The sequence below is a fragment of the Salmo salar genome, chromosome ssa21 (genome assembly GCF_905237065.1).
Source record: "Salmo salar chromosome ssa21, Ssal_v3.1, whole genome shotgun sequence".
Lineage (NCBI taxonomy): Eukaryota > Metazoa > Chordata > Actinopteri > Salmoniformes > Salmonidae > Salmo > Salmo salar.
The window spans coordinates 11,103,927-11,125,256 of NC_059462.1; the positions used below are offsets into that span (position 1 = coordinate 11,103,927).

Consider the following 21,330-nt stretch of genomic DNA (forward strand, 5'->3'; position numbering starts at 1 on the left):
GACATGCTGGTAGAAATGAGGTAAACCTGATTTCAGTTTTCCTTCATTAAAATCACCAGCCACTAGGAGAACCATCTCTGGGTGAGCATTTTCTTGTTTGCTTATGGCCCTATACAGCTCATTGAGTGTGGTCTTAGTGCCAGCATCGGTTTGTGGTGGTAAATAGACAGCTATGAAAAATAGATGAAAACTCTCTTGGTAAATAGTATGGTCTACAGCTTATCATGATGTATTCTAACTCAGGTTGAGCAGAACCTCAAGACTTCCTTAATATTAAAGATTGCACACCAGTCTTTGTTGACAAAGAGACACACCCCACCCCCAAGGATCTTACCAGGTGCTGTTGTTCTGTCCTGTCAATGCATGGAAAACCCAGCTAACTGTATATCATCCATGTCTTTGTTTAGCCATGACTTCGAAAAGCATAGTATAATGGATTTCTTAATGTCCCGTTGATAGGACAGTCTCCAACGGAGCTCGTCCAGTTTATTCTCCAGCGATTGCACATTCGCCAATAGAACAGAGGGTAGGGACAGTTTATTCACTTGTTGCCGTAGTCTCATCAATATGCCCGCACGATGACCTCTAAATAACATAATAAAAAAATACCCATCAAAATCCGTCAGTTTAAGCTAGAGAAGGCCACCTATGGCATCTGCTGTGGAAGGCGGCTGAGCTACAGCGGTATTTGTCAGACTATGAGACATCCCGAAAATCGTTCTTCTCGCGAAAACGTCTGTAGCCTCCAAACTATTATGACCACTCTATGGAAAGGGGAAACTCATGAACCAGATGGTGATCCCCCGCTTTGTCACGGGACTCATCATAAAGTAACCGGTACCGTTTTTAATTTTTACTTAATGGAAGTATTGAGGTAGTTTTGTACCTTCCAAAAAAGGGGGTTAAATGTGTAAAAAAAAATAATATCTTGAGCTTCCTTATATCACCTAGATATAGGACAGGCACTTCAAAACCTTGTTCCCTATGATTTCTTTTTTTCTTGCATTTTTTGCCATTTATGAATGTGTTATTCAATCCTCAAAATTCTATATTTTATATATATATATATTATACCTAAAGGGGTCCTAAAATTAAAAATCAAATAGCTAAATGAGCCATAGTATGACCATCTTAAAACAACCCCGCCCCCTAACGGTTTAGATTTACAGGGGTTAAAAGATGCATTGTGAACTGAGGAGAACGCATTAAATGTACATTTGAACAAGATCAGGACACAAGACCCATGTTAGTGCCAGGTATATACAGGACTAATGACAGGCAAAGATGTGCTTTCCAAAGAAACTGAAATTGGAAGCGGGTGTGAGAAAGATAAATGATTGCGCTCTCTTGTTCTGCAAAAAGACAGAAGACGGGAAGAAGGGGGAAACATATTGCTTTAGTTGCAGATCACTGGTACATAACGCCCTATTATAGAGAAAATAGAAAATAAATATGTTTTTTGGAATTATTGCAATTATGTGGAAGGTATGCAAATAAGTCAAGAAGCAACTCATACAGACTCATACAGAGAATGGAGGCTTCGTCACAGCAAACAAGCAATAAACAACGTTTCTGATGCACTGTACACTGAGTGTACAAAACATTAGGAACACCTTCCTAATATTGAGTTGTACCCCCTTTTGCCCTCAGAGTAGCCTCAATTCGTGAGGGCATGGACTCTATATGGTGTCGAAAGCATTCCACAGGGATGCTGGACCATGTTGACTCCAATGCTTCTCACAGTTGTGTCAAGTTGGCTGGGTGTCCTTTGGGTGGTGGACCATTCTTGAAACACATGGGAAACTGTTGAGCGAGTAAAACCCAGCAGCGTTGCAGTTCTTGACACATTTTTTTTTGTCATTTAGCAGACGCTCTTATCCAGAGCAACTTACAGTAGTGAATGCATACATTTCAATTCATTTCATACATTCCCCCCCCCCTTACTGGCCCCCCGTGGGAATCGAACCCACAACCCTGGCATTGCAAACACCATGCTCTACCAACTGAGCCACAGACAGGTGCACCTGGCATCAACTACATTACCATACCCCCCAAAGACACTTCAATCTTTTGTCTTGCCCATTCACAATCCATGTCTCAAGGCGTAAAAATATTTTTTTAACCCATCTCCTCCCCTTCATCTACACTGATTGAAGTGGATTTAAAAAATGACATCAATATAGGGTCATAGCTTTCACCTGGATTCACCTGGTCAGTCTATGTCATGGAAAGCGATGGTGTTCCTAATGTTTTGTACACTTAGTGTGTATACACTTAGTGTATTTGTATAGAAATAAATTATTGATCTATTATTTATTATTATTCAGCCATATGGATTCATTTACTTTTTTGGAGGTATTTTTGACAACAATGTGGCCTCATTACCAGGCAAAACTCACCTTCCCCATTTCGTTTGCAACTTTGAAGCTTCCTGCAGATTTTGCTGCTGCTGAACCAACCTACTGAAGTGAGAAAGAATGAGAGCAATGAGCTGAGCAGTCCAGCCTTCGAGCAGAGATTGGGGGGGGCAAGCTGAGAAATAAACCAAAAGATTACTAGTTTTATTTGTTTAAATTATGCCCAGCTCATGAGGCCCCTTGATTATGATGTGAAGCCTGAGGCAATTGCCTCTTCTGCCTAATGGTAAGTCCGTCACTGTTCATAATAGCATAACGATCATCAAAGGCAAGGCCTGCCAGAGTCAGTTCTGGTGAAGCAGGAAGTTCTGAATGGGGTCCGGGAGCGGTAGAGAAGGGATGTGTTTTAGCCGATGCTTCCCCATCACTTTCCTAATACTGATCCGACATTGGTAGGTCAGCCTACGAGGACATCCTGGGGAAAAAAAGAAGGAATTTGTTATCAACAGGATAAAGACACATTTTAACAGTCTGACATCACATTTTCCATTAAACTTGAATGATACACATCAACAATAATCTGATGGCAATTATGAGAAAATATCGTATAAATCTACAAAACTCTTCCAAAGGTGCATGGGAGTAGCCTACATGAATGTCATACATGTTGAAATGCAAAGACAACAGCATACTGTATTTCCATCCAATTGACAACAGATTTTCATGTGAATATTCTAGAATCTGCATTTAGAAAATAAGTGCATTTCACCAGTGGTGTTTACAACAAACGGTAAAAAAAAATCAGCGCGTGATGTGCAGATAAAAATCAGTGCGTGATCACGTAGTGCACCCAAAAACATGTCCTGAATAAAAATCTGAAGTTCAATGTGTTTCCATCGCATTTTCCAATCTACTTATAGTTTTGTCACAAAAACTGTTGCGTTAAATAGCAAATGTGCCTACTCTGGTCTTGGCATGTGCGCTCTAGCCAACAGCAGATACTGTACAGTGTGGGTATACAGTGAGGGAAAAAAGTATTTGATCCCCTGCTGATTTTGTACGTTTGCCCACTGACAAAGAAATGATCAGTCTATAATTTTAATGGTAGGTTTATTTGAACAGTGAGAGACAGAATAACAACAACAAAAATCCAGAAAAACGCATGTCAAAAATGTTTTGTCCCACTCCTCTTTGCAGATCTTCTCCAAGTCATTAAGGTTTCGAGGCTGACGTTTGGCAACTCGAACCTTCAGCTCCCTCCACAGATTTTCTATGGGATTAAGGTCTGGAGACTTGCTAGGTCACTCCAGGACCTTAATGTGCTTCTTCTTGAGGCACTCCTTTGTTGCCTTGGCCGTGTGTTTTGGGTCATTGTCATTCTGGAATACCCATCCACGACCCATTTTCAATGCCCTGGCTGAGGGAAGGAGGTTCACACCCAAGATTTGATAGTACATGGCCCCATCCATCGTCCCTTTGATGCGGTGAAGTTGTCCTGTCCCCATAGCAGAAAAACACCCCCAAAGCATAATGTTTCCACCTCCATGTTTGACGGTGGGGATGGAGTTCTTGGGGTCATAGGCAGCATTCCTCCTCCTCCAAACACGGCGAGTTGAGTTGATGCCAAAGAGTTCCATTTTGGTCTCATCTGACCACAACACTTTCACCCAGTTGTCCTCTGAATCATTCAGATGTTCATTGGCAAACTTCAGACGGGCATGTATATGTGCTTTCTTGAGCAGGGGGACCTTGCGAGCGCTGCAGGATTGCAGTCCTTCACGGCGTAGTGTGTTACCAATTGTTTTTCTTGGTGACTATGGTCCCAGCTGCCTTGAGATCATTGACAAGATCCTCCCGTGTAGTTCTGGGCTGATTCCTCACTGTTCTCATGATCATTGCAACTCCACGAGGTGAGATCTTACATGGAGCCCCAGGCCAAGGGAGATTGACAGTTCTTTTGTGTTTCTTCCATTTGCGAATAATCGCACCAACTGTTGTCACCTTCTCACCAAGCTGCTTGGCGATGGTCTTGTAGCCCATTCCAGCCTTGTGTAGGTCTACAATCTTGTCCCTGACATCCTTGGAGAGCGCTTTGGTTTTGGCCATGGTGGAGAGTTTGGAATCTGATTGATTGATTGCTTCTGTGGACAGGTGTCTTTTATACAGGTAACAAACTGAGATTAGGAGCACTCCCTTTAAGAGTGTGCTCCTAATCTCAGCTTGTTACCTGTATAAAAGACACCTGGGAGCCAGAAATCTTTCTGACTGAGAGGGGGTCAAATACTTATTTCCCTCATTAAAATGCAAATCAATTTATAACATTTTTGACATGCGTTTTTCTGGATTTTTTGTTGTTGTTATTCTGTCTCTCACTGTTCAAATAAACCTACCATTAAAATTATAGACTGATAATTTCTTTGTCAGTGGGCAAACGTACAAAATCAGCAGGCGATCAAATACTTTTTTCCCTCACTGTAGGCTAGTCTATATGATGAGATTATTATGCATATTATTTTTATTTGTCAAACGGCAATCGATATTTACTGAAAAGTTTACTTCGATATGATGGTTATTATATCAATATTTGTGCATAAAGGCATTTCCACCTCAATTTCTTGCATAATGAATTTTACCAACACAAAAAGATCCCAACATGTTGAACGAACAAATTATCTGTCAGCATTTATACAATTGTTCAGAAAATTCCTGTTTCCATCACAGCTGGTGTGTTAATAAAAATAAAAAAAATGTATACGGTATGGCTTTACTCTCATAAAAACTGTGGATGGAAACGTGGTTTATGTTCCATTTAATGTTATGGCTAGTGCAGACTATGCCAAACTTTGATGACCTGTCAGCAGTTCCGTATGTTTTTTTTTTTTTTTTCAACATACACCAGTTTCCGGTAGGTCCATGGATCCGAGATAAACTGCTAGAGGAAGTTAGTCTAATTTCATAGAAGTAAGAAAGTCATGAGATTTCAAGGAAGTAATCTGATAGATGTAATGTGTTATCAATCAAAGTCCTTTTTAAATCAGCAGATGTCACAAAGTGCTATACAGAAACCCAGCCTAAAACCCCAAACAGCAAGCAATGCAGATGTTGATAGCAGTCATTGTTTTACAAGTCACAAGTAAGTCTCAAGTCTTAGCACTCAAGTCCCAAGTCAAGACAGGCAAGTCCCAAGTCAAGTCTCAAGTCCTAAACTTTGAGTTTCGAGTCCTAAACAAGTCATAATGTGCTCTTCACAAAATGTAATACCATTTCATATTTTTAACAAGAGTAATAGTTAGTATATTAAATTTACACAAATCATGAATGCTTTAAAAAAAATATATATATACATTTATTACTTTCCAAATAAACTTTATATTTCCATGGAAATACATGGGTAGCCATGAGAAAGACACATCAATATGACAACAAAAACTAAATATTGTAGTGCTCTCTGTCTCTATCCAGATATATTTTAGACGCCTAAAACAATCCTGCCATAAAGTTACAATCATTTATTAAAAGGTACATCAAAACAACTGCTACTGAACTTCAAGTAGGCCTACAATTTGAACACTGGCCTGAATGTCTGATAAAAAAAATACAGATCCCAAAGATGGGAGATAAAACCTGAACATGGAGACTACATGTGTGTGTGTGTTAATGCATAAACAGTTACATTTTTTATCTTATCTCAGGGCCCTACGATGCATTGCATTTGCAAAAGACCAAATTCGATAAAAGTCTGTCAGTCATTTGTGCACGATGAGGCCGCAGTATGATGCCACCATGGCTGAAGAGACGCACCACCGGAGCACTGGAGACAGGCACTGCCAAGACCCTGATGGCCACTCGGGACAGCGAAGGAAGAGCCTTCATGTTCATTGCCCAGAACAAGAGGGCATTCTGTCCTTCGCATATGTCAAGGTAGTGACTTAGCTGTAGTGCTGGAGTGGTCCCAACAGCTTTCTTCTACCTCTTACAGTGTGCTGCAAAAAGCCCTTTTAATTGTCCAAGGCTATGGTCCTCTCGCTCTTCCTCATCAACAAGAGGCACAGCTTGCTCAGTCCCTGCAGCATCCTGCAGACTCAGTAACTGTCAAAACATGTAAAAGCATAGCAGAAACAAAATGGCCGGTATTAGAGTATTCGTGATGCAGTGGGTTAAACTGAACAAGTATTATTGTTGCAGTCAATTGATTTAAATTATGAGAAAAAGTTACATTAAACTCAATAATATTTACCTTTCACTCTTTGTGCCACCTCCTCTTTGACCAGCACATGGTGCTCCACCCACATCAGAGAAAAAGCCAGATCCAAGGCAGCTGCTTTGAGGTAGACTGGATCTGAAAAGGGGGCAGTGATTCCATCTTGTGTCCTGGCCATTTTCACATTGATGAAGATTCCAAGAAATCTTTTGTTCGGGGATGCCTGGAGACTTCTGACCAGGCCACTCAGGAAATGGACTTGAGGCTTCCGCTGCTCCAGGTGGTGATTCATGGACAGGACCAAGGGAACAACAGAACTGATTGTGACTATCTTCTCCCCGTGTGTCAAATCTGTTGCTTCTCCAAAAGGCTTCAGGATGTCTCCCGTACTGTGAACAACTCATTGTGCCCAGTCTTTTCTAGAATATGATAGAGCTTTAGATGGTCACATTGGATAACTGCCTTCACTTGTCTCAGTGTTGAGTTCCATCTTGTGTTGACAGCAGCAGGGATGCCTTTTCCCCCAAATTCAGCCTCAAACACCTCTTTGAATGTTGTGCTTGTATGCAGCAGTGAGCTGATATTTGATAACTTTGAAATAGTCATCATTACTTTTGTTTATTTCAAGCCATCTCCCACCACCAGCTGGAGTGTGGGCAATGTGCTGTAGGCTTGTACACAATCGTCCAACCTTAACGCACGCGCACACACACACTCTGTGTGTGATCACTTTCCCGCACTGACTGACTGTGTGGAGGCTCATTGATTTAACGTTACGTTAGCCTACATGCTACACAAGCAAAGTTATATATAGCTGTCGGCTATATTAGCCACAACTTACCATTCTTTGTGCAGCTTCCAATGTCAAACAAAGTTGTAAGTTGTCGCGCCTCCGTTTGTAATTTTCTTCACGCATGTTTGGCAAGTTGCAATACATTTTTTGTTGACTACAGCGTAGTCTTTATATCCCAAAATAATAATTTTGGTTATCATCTTTCCAAGGGCTCTGTCTGAATTCACCTGCCGACGTTCCTCTGCACTGCCACGCACAACTTTTTCTCCACTGGCACAATTTGATTGGCTGCTGTCAAATTCAAACTGTAATCCATTAAATGAAGAGTTGATGCGCTGCACCCTTTTTTTAAAAGCATCATTTTTAATAATTGGGCTTATCAAGTCAGTTTGAGTCAAAAGACAAGTCCAAGTTAAGTCACGAGTCATTGGTGTTAAAGTCAAAGTCGAGTTGCAAGCCTTTATTGATTTTGTCAAGTCAATTCTAAAATCATCATATTTGTGACTCGAGTCTGACTCGAGTCCAAGTCATGTGACTCGAGTCCACACCGCTGGTTGATAGTACCGTAAGATAATGGTGTTATTGTCATCAATGAGTTTCAGAGAAAATAAATACTTAGTGCAGATATGTAAAATACTGTGTGTAGATGTAATGTAATGTACTAGTCTCGTGTTACGCCGCTCCTTTGGAAGTCTGAAGATGTTTGTATTAGCCGAAATGGCTAGATTTGAGCGCTGCATTTATTTTACATTTCAAGAACCCTCCCCCCACATGCCCGTAGATTGGGTGCCGCTTGTTATGACGTGTGTCACTCCGATGACGTTTTATTTAGAAGGTTCGTGTGAGGACGAGTGTGGAGAACGCATGAAAATGTACATTTGAGAAGCACACTCCCGTGCTACTGTATTACCTTTGACCAATAGAGATAAAACAAGATAACTACATAAAGCAAAAACAAGCTTGTAACATAATAATCAATGTTCGTGGGTAGCTAGTTAGCTACCAATTCTTTGTTAGTTAGTCTACGGTCTACGCACATTACAATGGATATTCTAGACAGTTAAACATGCCAAAATGAGCACAGTATGTATTTATTAACGTATCAAGATAAAATATTATAGTCAGGCAACATACTGTGTGAGACTGTGAGTGGGAAACTTTTCACTCAGACGTCAGAGCATATTTTCTCTCGCTTTGGAACTCTGCCCAAGCAAGGGAGTTGATGGGTTTGACGTGTTGCCAGGCGTCACTGATTTACACTGGGTCTCCAACCCTTTTTAGACACTTTCTACCATTGACTTCCCCAGGCTTACCTGATTAGGGAAGCCTGGTATTCGACGAGGCTAGTTATGTAAAATCAATCAATCAATAAGTAACGTAAATTAAGAGTTTAATTCCAAACCCTATATATCCATTTTCAGAAATGTTTGTAAATTAGCTGTTATTTTTTTGAAGAACTTATGAAAGAGATGTGTTTTTTCATGGGGTTGCATGGGGTTTTTCAATGACAGACATGTAACAGTGCCTTCGGAAAGTATTCAAACCCCTTGACTTTTTTCATATTTTGTTACGTTACAACCTTATTCTAAAATGGATGAAATAGTTGTTTCCCCCTCAATCTACACACATTACCCCATAATGACACAGCAAAAACAGGTTTGTATAAATTTGTGCAAAAAACTGAAATATAACATACATAAGTATTCAGACTCAGTACCTTGTTGAAGAACCTTTGGAAGTGATTACAGCATAGAGTTTTCTTGGGTATGATGCTACAAGCTTGGCACACCTGTATTTGGGGAGTTTCTCCCATTCTTCTCTGTAGATCCTCTCAAGCTCTGTCAGGTTGGATGGGGAGTGTCGCTGCACAGCTATTTTCAGGTCTCTCCAGAGATGTTCAATCAGGTTCAAGTCCGGGCTCTGGCTGGGCCACTCAAGGACATTCAGAGACTTGTCCCAAAGCCACTCCAGCATTGTCTTGGCTGTGTGCTTAGGATCGTTGTCCTGTTGGAAGGTGAACCTTCGCCCCAGTCTGAGGTCCTGAGCGCTCTGGAGCAGGTTTTCATCAAGGATCTCTCTGTACTTTGCTCCGTTCATCTTTCCCTCAATCCTGACTAGTCTCGTAGTCCCTTCCGCTGAAAAACATTTCGCCAGCATGATGCTGCCACCACCACGCTTCACCGTAGGGATGGTGCCAGGTTTCCTCCAGACGTGGCGCTTGGCATTCAGGCCAAAGAGTTCAATCTTGGTTTCATCAGACCAGAGAATCTTGTTTCTCATGGTCTGATAGTCAATGTGCCTTTTGGCAAACTCCAAGGGGGCTGTAATGTGCTTTTTCCTGAGGAGTGGCTTACGTCTGGGCAATCTATCATAAAGGCCTGATTGATGGAGTGCTGCATCTCCCATCTCCACAGAGGAACTCTAGAGCTTCGTCAGAGTGACCATCGATTCTTGGTCACCTCCCTGACCAAGCCCCTTCTCCCCCGATTGCTCAGTTAGGCCGGGCGGCCAGCTCTAGGAATAGTCTTGGTGGTTCCAAATTTCTTCCATTTAAGAATGATGGCGGCGACTGTGTTCTTGGGGAACTTCAACGCTGGTACCCTTCCGCAGATCTGTACCTCGACACAATCCTGTCTCGGAGCTCTACGGACAATTCGTTCGACCTCATGGCTTGGTTTTTGCTCTGACATGCACTGTCAACAGCGGGACCTTATATAGACAGGTGTGTGCCTTTCCAAATCATGTCCAATCAATTGAATTTACCACAGGTGGACTCCAATCAAGTTGTCGAAACATCTCAAGGATGATCACTGGAAACAGGATGCACCTGAGCTCAATTTCGAGTCTCATTGCAAAAGGTCTGAATACTTACGTAAATAAGGTATCTGTTTTTCCTTTTTAATACATTTGCAACAATTCTAAAAACCTGTTTTCGCTATGTCATTATGGGGTACTGTGTGTAGATTGCTGAGGATAATTTTTTTTAAATCCATTTTAGAATGGCTGTAATGTAACAAAATGTGGTAAAAGTCAAGGGATCTGAATACTTTCCGAATGCACTGTAACCACTTGATGGTTTCATTTCAGAGACAAATAATCCTGTTTTGTTGCAAAATGCTATATATCCGCCTCACTCTCAGAGGAATAAGTAGTACTGATGGGTTTTACACAGTAAAATGTGATAACGTCATTGTTTTTTATAAAGAACTGTACAAATGATACATTTGTGACATCAATATATACATTTGTGAAATCAATACAAAACAATAAATCAATAGAGTGATATGAGATTTGTATGTAAAATATTTACATTTTACATTTTAGTAATTTAGCAGATGCTCGTATGCAAAGCGACTTACAGTTAAGTGCATTTACAGTATCTTAAGGTGAGACAACCATATATCCACAGTCAAATATACAGAATACAAATATTTCATTCCAGCTAAACGACGGATATATAGTGTTTTGCAACAAAACCCATTTTAATAAACATATAAAATCTAGGAATAAAACATCTGAGAACACACACAAAGTTACCCTGAAGAAATAATTTCATGAAAAAACTCATGTGAAAAATTGGAGGAAATAGCGTTTTGGAACTAAACTCTTCAAATACATTTTGTTAAATGTCAATGACCGCAAAGGTATCGGCAAGTGTTCATTTCATATTTGTGGTGTGCAATGTATGTTGCTGTTACAGTATTTTTTTATTACGCCTTTATTTAACCAGGTAAGCTAGTTGAGAACAAGTTCTCATTTACAACTGCGACCTGGCCAAGATAAAGCAAAGCAGTGCGACACAAACAACAACACAGAGTTACACATGGAATAAACAAATGTACAGTCAATAACACAATAGAAAAAAAAGAAAGTCTATATACAGTGTGTGCAAATGGCGTGAGGAGGTAAGGTAATAAATAGGCCTTAGTAGCGAAGTAATTACAGTTTAGCAAATTAACACTGGAGTGATAGATGAGCAGATGATGATGTGCAAGTAAGATCTAAAAAAATAGTGTATCCATGTCACATTGGGTGAGGCGGGTTACCGGAAGGTATATTTCATAAAAAAATTGAAAAGAGATTGAAAATGAATTGAAATATATACAAAAAAAGACAAAAAAGACAAAAGTACACGACAGGACGACAAATCACCTCTGCACTGCTACGCCATCTTGGAAGTATATGTATGTACATTTACCCTTTTCAGGTAAACACTTCTGCCATGTTGCGACGGTAAGCTTTCAATAAACTCATAGGCAATAGTCAAATAGATACAAACAAAGATGCTCTTCATACACGCAACCCACTACTACCATTATTATTACTGTGACTTTTCATATCATAGCGCCTCATGGCTCTAGATAAGAGTGTCTGCCAAGTGACTAAAATGTAAATATAATGGTGCTGTGTGAAGGAACTCTACTCACTCCTGGCCTCCAAGTAGAGCTGCAGGGCTTCGGGGTCAACCCTCTCTCGGCCCCCGGCGGTCGCTCCCTCTCGGTGGGGCTGCTCCCAGGGTACCAGGCTGGGCTCGGCACCGTGGTCTAGCAGCAGTCTGACGAACGCCGCCTCACAGCCGTGTCTCAGGACCGCATCCAGCAGGCAGGAGGCCAAACCCTTTGCTAGCGCTTCGCGGCTCACTGGTCCGTTGTAGTTGTAGTCCGGCTGGGCGCCGGCCGCCAGGAGCAGGCTGAAGCAGTGGAGGTGGCGGTAGGCGGCGCTGATGTAGAGCGGGCACACCACCAGTGTGGTGAGGGTACGGGCCGCACCAAACGGGGGCCTGGCGCCCAGCTGGTGGTCCACATCCACGTCGGCATGGAACCTGGAGAGATGGGTCGTGTTGATTAGCCACCATAGGGGGAAAAAAATATTGACAAACAGGAAGGGCCTACCTGGCTGTCCAATAAGAAAAGCTAATTTTCGCTTTTTCCATTGCGTGCACAAATGAACACGACCATGGTGATGGGACATGTTATGAACAGGCAACAACACTGATCAATCAGACAATAACACAAAAGTAATGGAGAATAATTGTGTAATAAGACAATAAGGTTTTTTTCAGAATGTATTGGTTTCCTTCCTTCGCCAATAAAAATGAGACCTGATTCCATTATTGGTCCTAGGCAATTCAATCAACAAATACTAGCAGATGACCCCTCCTATAGCCATTATAGCCTCCTTCATTCCATCCAATTCAATAAACTTAATTGGCATGGAAAGTTAAAGCACTCACCTGATGAGCTCTTGGAGTATGTCCACCCTGCCTACCCGTGCAGCGTGATAGACGGGAGTGCTGCGGTGGTGGCGGCTGCCGTTGGGGTCAGCTCCAGCTTCCAGGAGGATGGTCACACAGTCCAGGTGTCCGTTGACCACCGCCACATAGAGGGCCGTCTGACCCTTCACATCCACTAGGTCCACCTTCGCCCCCTGGCCTATCAGGTAGGCCACACAGGCCCCTTGACCGGCTGTGGCAGCGATGCGCAGAGGGGTGCAGGGCAGCCAACCACAGCACCATACAGACTTCTCGTTGATCCGCCTGACAGCCAATAGGAGATGTTCGCTCAGAACTCATACCAGTTGTAGTAGACTATTTTAACTGTCAAGACGCTGTTAAATAAAGGGGTGGTATTGCCGATGGTGCCGTATCCTAAAAAGTGTTTCCAATATACACACATTTACAAACTAAGGAGAGATACAGAAGGGTGGAAGGGATTTTCTCGCAATAGGTCTACATCTTGAATATGACTGTGTTGGATATGAAAGGGGTAAGATAGTGGCTTTCTGACTTTGCTAAATATAGTATGTGCATAGGATATTCGCATTAAATGTGGGAAGTGAGAAGGGTGCAGAACAGGTTGGAGATGGGGGTAGATAGTGTGCAGTAAGGCCCAGTGGCCTCCCTCCCTCACTCACTCTCTGAAGCTGTCCTCCTGCAGCAGGTTCCTCAGAGTATCCAGGTCTCCTACATAAGCAGCGTTGTGGAGCAGCGCGTCCTCACTCTGCTCTTCAGGCTTTTTATTGAACTGCTCCTGCAGCCATTCCTTCAGGTTACGGCCTGGACGAGAAAGAGCAAAGCTAAAGCTCCAAATACCCAGATGAGATGATGCTGTGCTAACTGATTTGCCTACCATTTCCACTACCACTGGGTTGCATAGCGACTATAAATAAATTACACACCATCCACGCATGCACATATTGACTTGATGTGTCATTGATGTACACATTACCTAGATTAAATAGTGAATTACGAATAAATTAAGTGATAAAAGTGCTCAAATCGATATAGTTCACTAACATGCTATAGTTTGCGTAATTACGCAGGTGTATGCAACGCAAATTGTAACCACAAATAGCCCAGCCAGCGTACTGAGAATACATCTAGTTTCTCACAATAATCCTAATGCAGCTGTATTCTCTTGCACAGCTAGGTGGTAGAACAGTGTAAAAATTCAACGTGTTGTGTTTTACCTGCAGCTGTCGGGCTGGGTAGGTCAGAAACGGTGACAAGGGGACAGATGATATTCGGCGCAATGGGTGGGTCGACAACATCACCCAACTCGAAGCCTCCGCCGTCCGCCATTTCTCCCTAATAATAACAACTTCTCACGCTTCCTTGCAAGGAGTCTACTACGAAAACGCACCAGAACTAGGAAAGTGATTACCTAGCTAGTATTACCAAAACGACGTTGTTATACCGTCCGTTGTGCCATTGTTGTTGTTATGGAATATATTTATGACACCTCACTCACTGATCACTCCTCTTTTTTCGCTTTCCCTATCCGAGAGACTAGAGTGCGACTTCCTGCTCTTGGAGTCAGTTAAAGGGGAAATCAGCAGCCCCTGTTGCAGTAAAAGGCTGAGGGATGGGGTTGGTTGGAGTAACCACTCTCAAATTCATAGACAGTGCTAATGGATGCAAGGACTGACCAGCCATTATATACAATTATAGTTTAAACCATGTTTTGAGGCTATAGTGTTTATTTACATTTACTTTGTTTACAAACATTGGAGTAAACCAAGCTTATAATTAGGGTTCTAATGGGTTAAGACAGTTCAACTAAGCTCATGAGAAATGTATAAGTTATATTCTTCAAGTATGAAATGGGTACATATAATTCATTTATCAATCCAAAAATGGATGTAGCAACTGCTGATTGCCCCTTTAAATTGGACCAAATGCATTATAGCTATGGGGAATACTGTAGAACCCCACAGTATCACGTTTCAGGAGAAGACCCAGATGCAGACAGTGTTGAGGTAACAAAAGTTTATTACTAGAACAGGGGGCAGGCAAAACGACAGGTCAAGGGCAGACAGAGGCCAGTAATCCAGATCAGAGTCCGTAAGGTACAGAACGGCAGGCAGGCTCAGGGTCGGGGCAGGTAGAATGGTCAAAACCGGGAAAACAGGAACTAGAACAAGACAGCAGCAAGGGGAAAACGATGGTAGGCTTGATGAACAAAACTAACTGGCAACAGACAAACAGAGAATACAGGGGGAGAGGGGTAGGCAGGGGGAGAGGGGTGGGCCTGGAAACAGGAGACAAAGGGCTGTGAGACATGGGTTTGATACTAGAAGAAAAGTGGGATGTATACGGAGGGTACGGGACAACAGAAGACGAACAGCAGAGGGGCTAAGTATCTTGGAGATTGGGAAAGGGACAATAAACCGTAGGGAAAGCTTGCAGGATTCCACCCGGAGGGGCAGATCTCAGGTGGACACCCATACCCTCTGCCCGAGACCATACCGGTGGTGGTCCGCTTGTTGTCGATACCTGAAGCTGGTCTTGAGGAGAGCCGACCAATCGGGGTCTATTCCAGGTACGACGACAGTGGTGGACAAACATCTGGGCCGAGGGTATGCCGACCTCTTGCTCTGGGAAGAGTGGGGGCTGATAACCCAGGGAACACTCAAAAGGGTGAGAGACCCGTGGCAGAGCAAGGAAGGGCGTTACGGGCATATTCGACCCACAGTAGTTGCTTGCTCCAGGTGGTGAGGTTGGTGGAGACCAGGCAGCGAAGAGTCGTATCCAGGTCTTGGTTGGCTCGCTCCGACTGGCCGTTGGAGTGGGGGTGGAACCCGGAGGACAGGCTGGCCGACGACACAATGAGTGTGCAGAACGCCTTCCAGAACCGGGACGAGAACTGAGGACCCCGGACAGAGACCATGTTCACTGGGAGTCCATGGATCCGGAAGACATGCTGCACCGTGTGCTGGGCTGTCTCTTTGGCAGAGGGTAGCTTGGGGAGAGGAATGAAGTGGGCGGCTTTGGAAAACCGGTCCACTACTGTCAGGATGGCGGTGTTGCCATCAGACGGGGGAAGACCCGTGACAAAGTCAAGGGATATGTGGGACCAGGGACAGTGAGGAACAGGCAGAGGTTGCAGGAGACCAGCCGGAGCTTGCCAGGGAGTCTTGTTATGCGCGTAGACCGTGCATGCCGCGATGAACGCGGAGATGTCAGGAACCATGGTAGGCCACCAAAAGCGATTTCACACAAAGGCCAGGGTCCCCCGTGGCAGGCAAGCTTGGAGGAGTGGGCCCACTCCAGGACCGAGGAGCGGACATCGTCAGGAACAAACATCCGGTTATCTGGGCCCCACTGGGGTTCGGCTGGGAATGATTCTCCTCACGAACCTGCATCCCTATTCCCCAGCTGAGTGCCATCGCCAGGCACAAGGTGGGATGGATGGTCTCGGGTTCCGGGGGTGTAGCCGCGGGGCTATAGCGGAGTGACAGCACATCCGGCTTGACATTGTTGGATCCCAGTCGGTATGAGAGGGAGAAGTTGAACCGGGTGAAAAGCAGGGCCCACCTAGCTTGCCTGGAATTGATGCTTAGCGGTGCGGAGATATTCCAGGTTCTTGTAGTCTGTCCACACAATTAATGGCTGTTCCACCCCTCCAGCCAGTGACTTCATTCCTCCAATGTCATTTTCACTGCGAGAAGCACACGATTCCCCACATCGTAGTTCCTCTCCGTGGCATTGAAGCGATGGGAGAATGCGGCGCAGGGATGCAGCTTAAGGTCCAGGGCAGAATGCTGGGACAGGACAGCCCCCACTACGACATCTGAAGCGTCGGCCTCCATCACGAACTGGCGGGACGGGTCAGGATGAACCAAGATGGGGGCTGTGGTGAAATGGTGTTTGAGATCCCGGAACGCACGGTCAGCAGCTGGGGACCACATGAACGGAACCTTAGGAGAGGTGAGGGCAGATAGGGGAAAGGCCAGGGTGCTGTAACCCCAGATAAAGCGGCTATAAAAGTTGGCGAATACCAGGAAACGTTGAAGTTGCACTTTGGATGTAAGGCTGTGGCCAATCCACCACCGTTCTCACCTTCCCGGGATCCATCTGTACACTCCCTGCAGCGATGATGTAACCCAGGAAGGGGATGGTGGAGTGATGGAATTCGCACTTCTCTGCTTTCACAAAAATCTGGTTCTCCAGGAGGCGTTGGAGAACTTGTCGGACGTAGAGCATGTGTTCTTGGGTGGAGCGGGGTAAAACGAGGATGTCTTTGAGGTAGATGAAGACGAACCAGTTCAACATGTTGCAGAGAACATCATCCACCAGAGCCTGGAACAGCAGGGGTGTTGGCAAGGCCAAATGGCATGACCAGATACTCATTGTGACCGCTGGCTGTGTTGAAGGCAGTCTTCCACTCGTCCCCTTCCTGTATCCGCACCAGATGGTAGGCGTTCCGTAGGTCCAGCTTGGAGAACACGGTGGCCCTCTGGAGCAGCTCGAAGGCAGAAGAGATGAGTGGTAGGAGGTAGCGGTTCTTCACCAGGATGTTGGTGAGGCCCCGGTAGTCGATGCACAGGCGCAGAGTTTTGTCCTTCTCCACAAAGAAGAACCCTGCGCTAGCAGGGGAGGCAGAAAGACAGATGAACCCTGCAGCTAGGGAGTCCTCAATGTAGGTCTCCATAGCCTTGGTCTCCGGACCTGACAGAGTACACTTGTCCCCGGGGTGGAGTGGTGCCTGGGAGAAGGTCGATCCCGCAGTCATAGGGTCGGTGTGGCGGAAGCGAAGTGGCCGAGCCTTACTGAACACCTCCCGGAGGTCCTGGTACTCCGCGGGAATGGCGGACAGGTCCGGGGCAACTTCGAGCCCCCAGGAAGACGTCCCGGGGCAGGCTGCGCTGACTTCAGGCAATAAGCGTGGCAGAACAGGATACAACTCATGATGGCACCAGCAGACCAGTCAATAAGGGGACTGTGTCGCTGGAGCCAAGAGAATCCCAATACCACAGGAACCTGAGGAGACTTAATAAGCAGGAATTGGATCGTCTCGCTGTGGTTCCCAGACACATGGAGGTTGATGGGGGTGGTATTGTGGGTGACCCGGCCTATAGAGTGCCTGGCGCTAACGTCCATGGGAATGGAGAGGGGCTGAGTGGGGATGCCCAGCTCGTATGCCAGGGTAGCGTCCATAAAGCTCTCATCGTCCCCAGAGTTAATGAGTACCCAGAGAGATTGACTGGTTCCCCCACAGCAAGATGGCATGAAAAGGGGTGCGAGTAAGGGGAAAGGGAAGTTCTCCGTATGGCCCACTAGAGTACTCGCTCCGACCGATGAGCCTGGTATTTTAGTGGACAGGTGGCCACAAAATGACCAGTAGTCCCGCAATACAGGCAACTCTTCATGTGAAGCCTGTATAGCCGTTCGGCTGGGGACAGCCTACAATGGCAAGAAAAAGTATGTGAACCCTTTGGAATGACCTGGATTTCTGCATAAATTGGTAAAAATAAATGTCATCTTCATCTAAGTCACAACAATAGACAAACAGTCTGCTTAAACTAATAACACAAACAATTATATGTTTTCATGTCTTTTTGAACACACCGTGTAAACATTCACAGTGCAGGGTGGAAAAAGTATGTGAACCCTTGGATTTAATAACTGGTTGACCCTCCTTTGGCAGCAATAACCTCAACCAAACGTTTTCTGTAGTTGCGGATCAGACCTGCACAACGGTTAGGAGGAATTTTGGACCATTCCTCTTTACAAAACTGTTTCAGTTCAGCAGTATTCTTGGGATGTCTGGTGTGAACCGCTCTCTTAAGTTCATGCCATAGCGTCTCAAATCGGGTTGAGGTCAGGAGTCTGACTGGGCCACTCCAGAAGGCGTATTTTCTTCTGTTGAAGCCATTCTGTTCTTGATTTACTTCTGTGTTTTAGGTTGTTGTCCTGTTGTATCACTCAACTTCTGAGCTTCATTTGGCGAACAGATAGCCTAATATTCTCCTGTCTTGATAAACTTGGGAATTAATCTTTCCATCAATGATAACAAGCTGTCCAGGCAGCCCCAAACCATGATGCTCGCTCCACCACACTTTACAGTTGGGATGAGGTTGATGTTGGTGTGCTGTGCCCTTTTTTCTCCAAACAGTATTGTGTGTTCCTTCCAAACAACTCAACTTTAGTTTCATCTGTCCACAGAATATTTTGCCAGTAGCGCTGTGAAACATCCAGGTGCTCTTTTGCCAACTTCAGATTTGCTTTTTTTTGACAGCAGTGACTTCTTCTGTGGTGTCCTCCCATAAACACTGTTCTTGTTTAGCGTTTTATGTATTGTAGACTCGTCAACAGAGATGTTAGCAAGTTCCAGAGATTTCTGTAAGTCTTTAGCTGGCACTCTAGTATTCTTCTTAACCTGAATGAGCATTCTGTGTTGTGCTCTTGCAGTCATCTTTGCAGGACGGCCACTCCTAGGGAGAGTAGCAACAGTGCTGAACTTTCTCCATTTATATTTGTCTTACCGTGGACTGATGAACATCAAGGCTTTTAGAGATACTTTTGTAACCCTTTCCAGCTTTATGCAAGTAAACAATTCTTAATCTTAGGTCTTCTGAGATCTCTTTTGTTTGAGGCATTATTCACATCAGGCAATGCTTCGTGTGATACCAAACTCACATTTTGTGTTTTTTATAGGGCAGGGCAGCTCTAACCATCTCCAATCTCATCTCATACACTGTGAATGTTCAAATTATGTATTCAAGACATTGAAGTAGCTCCTCGTGTCTTCCAATGGTGCCTCCTTGGAGAGAGACAGCATTGTGGAGCTGGTCTGAGTCTGCTGGGTCAGTCATGGCCAGTTCATACTATCACGTTTCAGGAGAAGACCCAGATGCAGCCAATGTCGTAGTAACAAAAGTTTATTACTAGAACAAGGGGCAGACAAAACTACAGGTCAAGGGCAGACAGAGGTCAGTAATCCAGATGAGAGTCCATAAGGTACAGAACGGCAGGCTCAGGGTCAGGGCAGGTAGAATGGTCAAAACCGGGAAAACTAGAAAACAGGAACAAAACAGGAGCAAGGCGATATCGCTGGTAGGCTTGACGAACAAAGCGAACTGGAAACAGACAAACAGAGAACACAGGTATAAATATACTGGGGATAATGGGGAATATGGGTGACACCTGGAGGCAGGTGGAGACAAGCACAAAGACAGGTGAAAAAGATCAGTGTGTGACACACAGTGGAGTTGTCATAATACCAATAAAACCTAGCGGTCAAACAAGGAAATTGTTCCAATAGTTTTTCCACCATTCATTTTTCCCATAGGGGATATTAGTAACATTTAAAATAAGGGCTGTGTTTCATGTAGGCTTACGCTGGCATGACATTTGGATAACCATGCAAATCTCTCTCGGACAAGGTGATTTATCGATATATTCGCTTTCATTTGCTCTCGAAAATGCAAATTAGCATCAAAGTAGACATCATGCAAAAGTACAATACCTGCAAGCTCCTGCAAGTGCTCTCTAGCTGACACCTTTGCTAACAGGTATTGTCAATTGAAAATTTGCACAAGACAGCTCACAGAATTGTCCATTTAAAGAAATGTAGCCAGTTGATTCATTACTACATTTAGTTAATCCAGAGATTATTACCTTTTCCTCGATTTGGCAGTCTCGTTCAGATCATCATCATGGCATTTGTAGTTCTTTATGATAGCCACATTAGCAGCTAATTAGCATTTCATTTTGGGGGGTAAATACAGGTGAATATGTTAATAAAAAGTCACCTTCTCCTAGAGAGATTTACACGGTTATCAAAACATCCCGCCAGGGAAAGCCTACATGAAACACAGCCCTTATTAAGTGTTTCTAAAATCCCCTATGGGAAAAAATGAATGGTGGAAAAACTATTGGAACCATTTCCGTTTGACCGCGAGGTTTTATGGGTATTATGACTGTGGTACTCTATTCTGATACAGGTTGCATCCCAATAATAAACTCCTGTCACCCGAATTGTGCCCTTGTTCACTTCTCTTCAGTGATTTAAAGGAAATGACTGATATAAGAAATATAGTTGAAACTCCCTCTAGCCCATGCCTACACCAATCCAATGCCTTTTGGAAATTTGTGGGAGTGAAGTTTGGAGATATTATGGTGCCACTGTGTCACCAATGTAGTCATCACCCTAATATGGATTTAAGTTATGTTACTTGTCTGCTTGCTGAGATAAGGCTCAGATTCACAGGACAGAAAGTTGCATTCCCAAATCATTGCTCTTTTTTGATGTTAAAACTGTAACGGTTGTCGTCTGGAATAGTGGACCAAAACGCAGCGGGTTGTATACTCATCTTCTTTTAATAGGATTAAGAAGGAAAACCAAACACGTATACAAAAATCACGAACGACGAAAAGACAGTCTTGTCAGGCATAGACAGCTAAACAAGCACAACCTCCCATAAATCACAAACACACCCTAATATATAGGACTCTCAATCAAAGGCAACAAGACAACCCCTGCCTCCAATTGAGAGTCCACACCCCAATTAACTAAACATAGAAACAGACTAACTAGAAATAACATAGAAATAGACTAACATAGAGCAGTGACCAAAAAACCCGGAAATAATAAATCAAACACCCTACTACATAAACCATCACCCCGAAACACATAAACAAAATACCCTCTGCCACGTCCTGACCAAACTACAATAGCAAATAATCTTTATACTGG

At 44.0% G+C, this 21,330-nt stretch overlaps 1 protein-coding gene and 1 long non-coding RNA gene across 2 annotated transcripts; both read right to left on the minus strand.

Annotated features, from left to right (window-relative positions):
* Positions 1 to 1,376: 1,376 nt before the first annotated feature.
* On the minus strand, positions 1,377 to 14,174 carry asb1 (ankyrin repeat and SOCS box containing 1). The gene is made up of 5 exons (XM_014164290.2): positions 13,820 to 14,174; positions 13,265 to 13,406; positions 12,585 to 12,887; positions 11,779 to 12,173; positions 1,377 to 2,832 (listed from the first exon to the last, which is right to left on the minus strand). Exons 1-5 carry the CDS (start codon positions 13,929 to 13,931, stop codon positions 2,702 to 2,704), a joined length of 1,083 nt encoding a protein of 360 aa, XP_014019765.1. The 5' UTR covers positions 13,932 to 14,174; the 3' UTR covers positions 1,377 to 2,701.
* LOC106581865 (uncharacterized) lies at positions 5,847 to 8,946 on the minus strand. Its single transcript, XR_001323180.2, has 2 exons — positions 6,595 to 8,946; positions 5,847 to 6,446 (listed from the first exon to the last, which is right to left on the minus strand). It is a non-coding gene; the product is annotated as an uncharacterized lncRNA (long non-coding RNA).
* Positions 14,175 to 21,330: the final 7,156 nt, after the last annotated feature.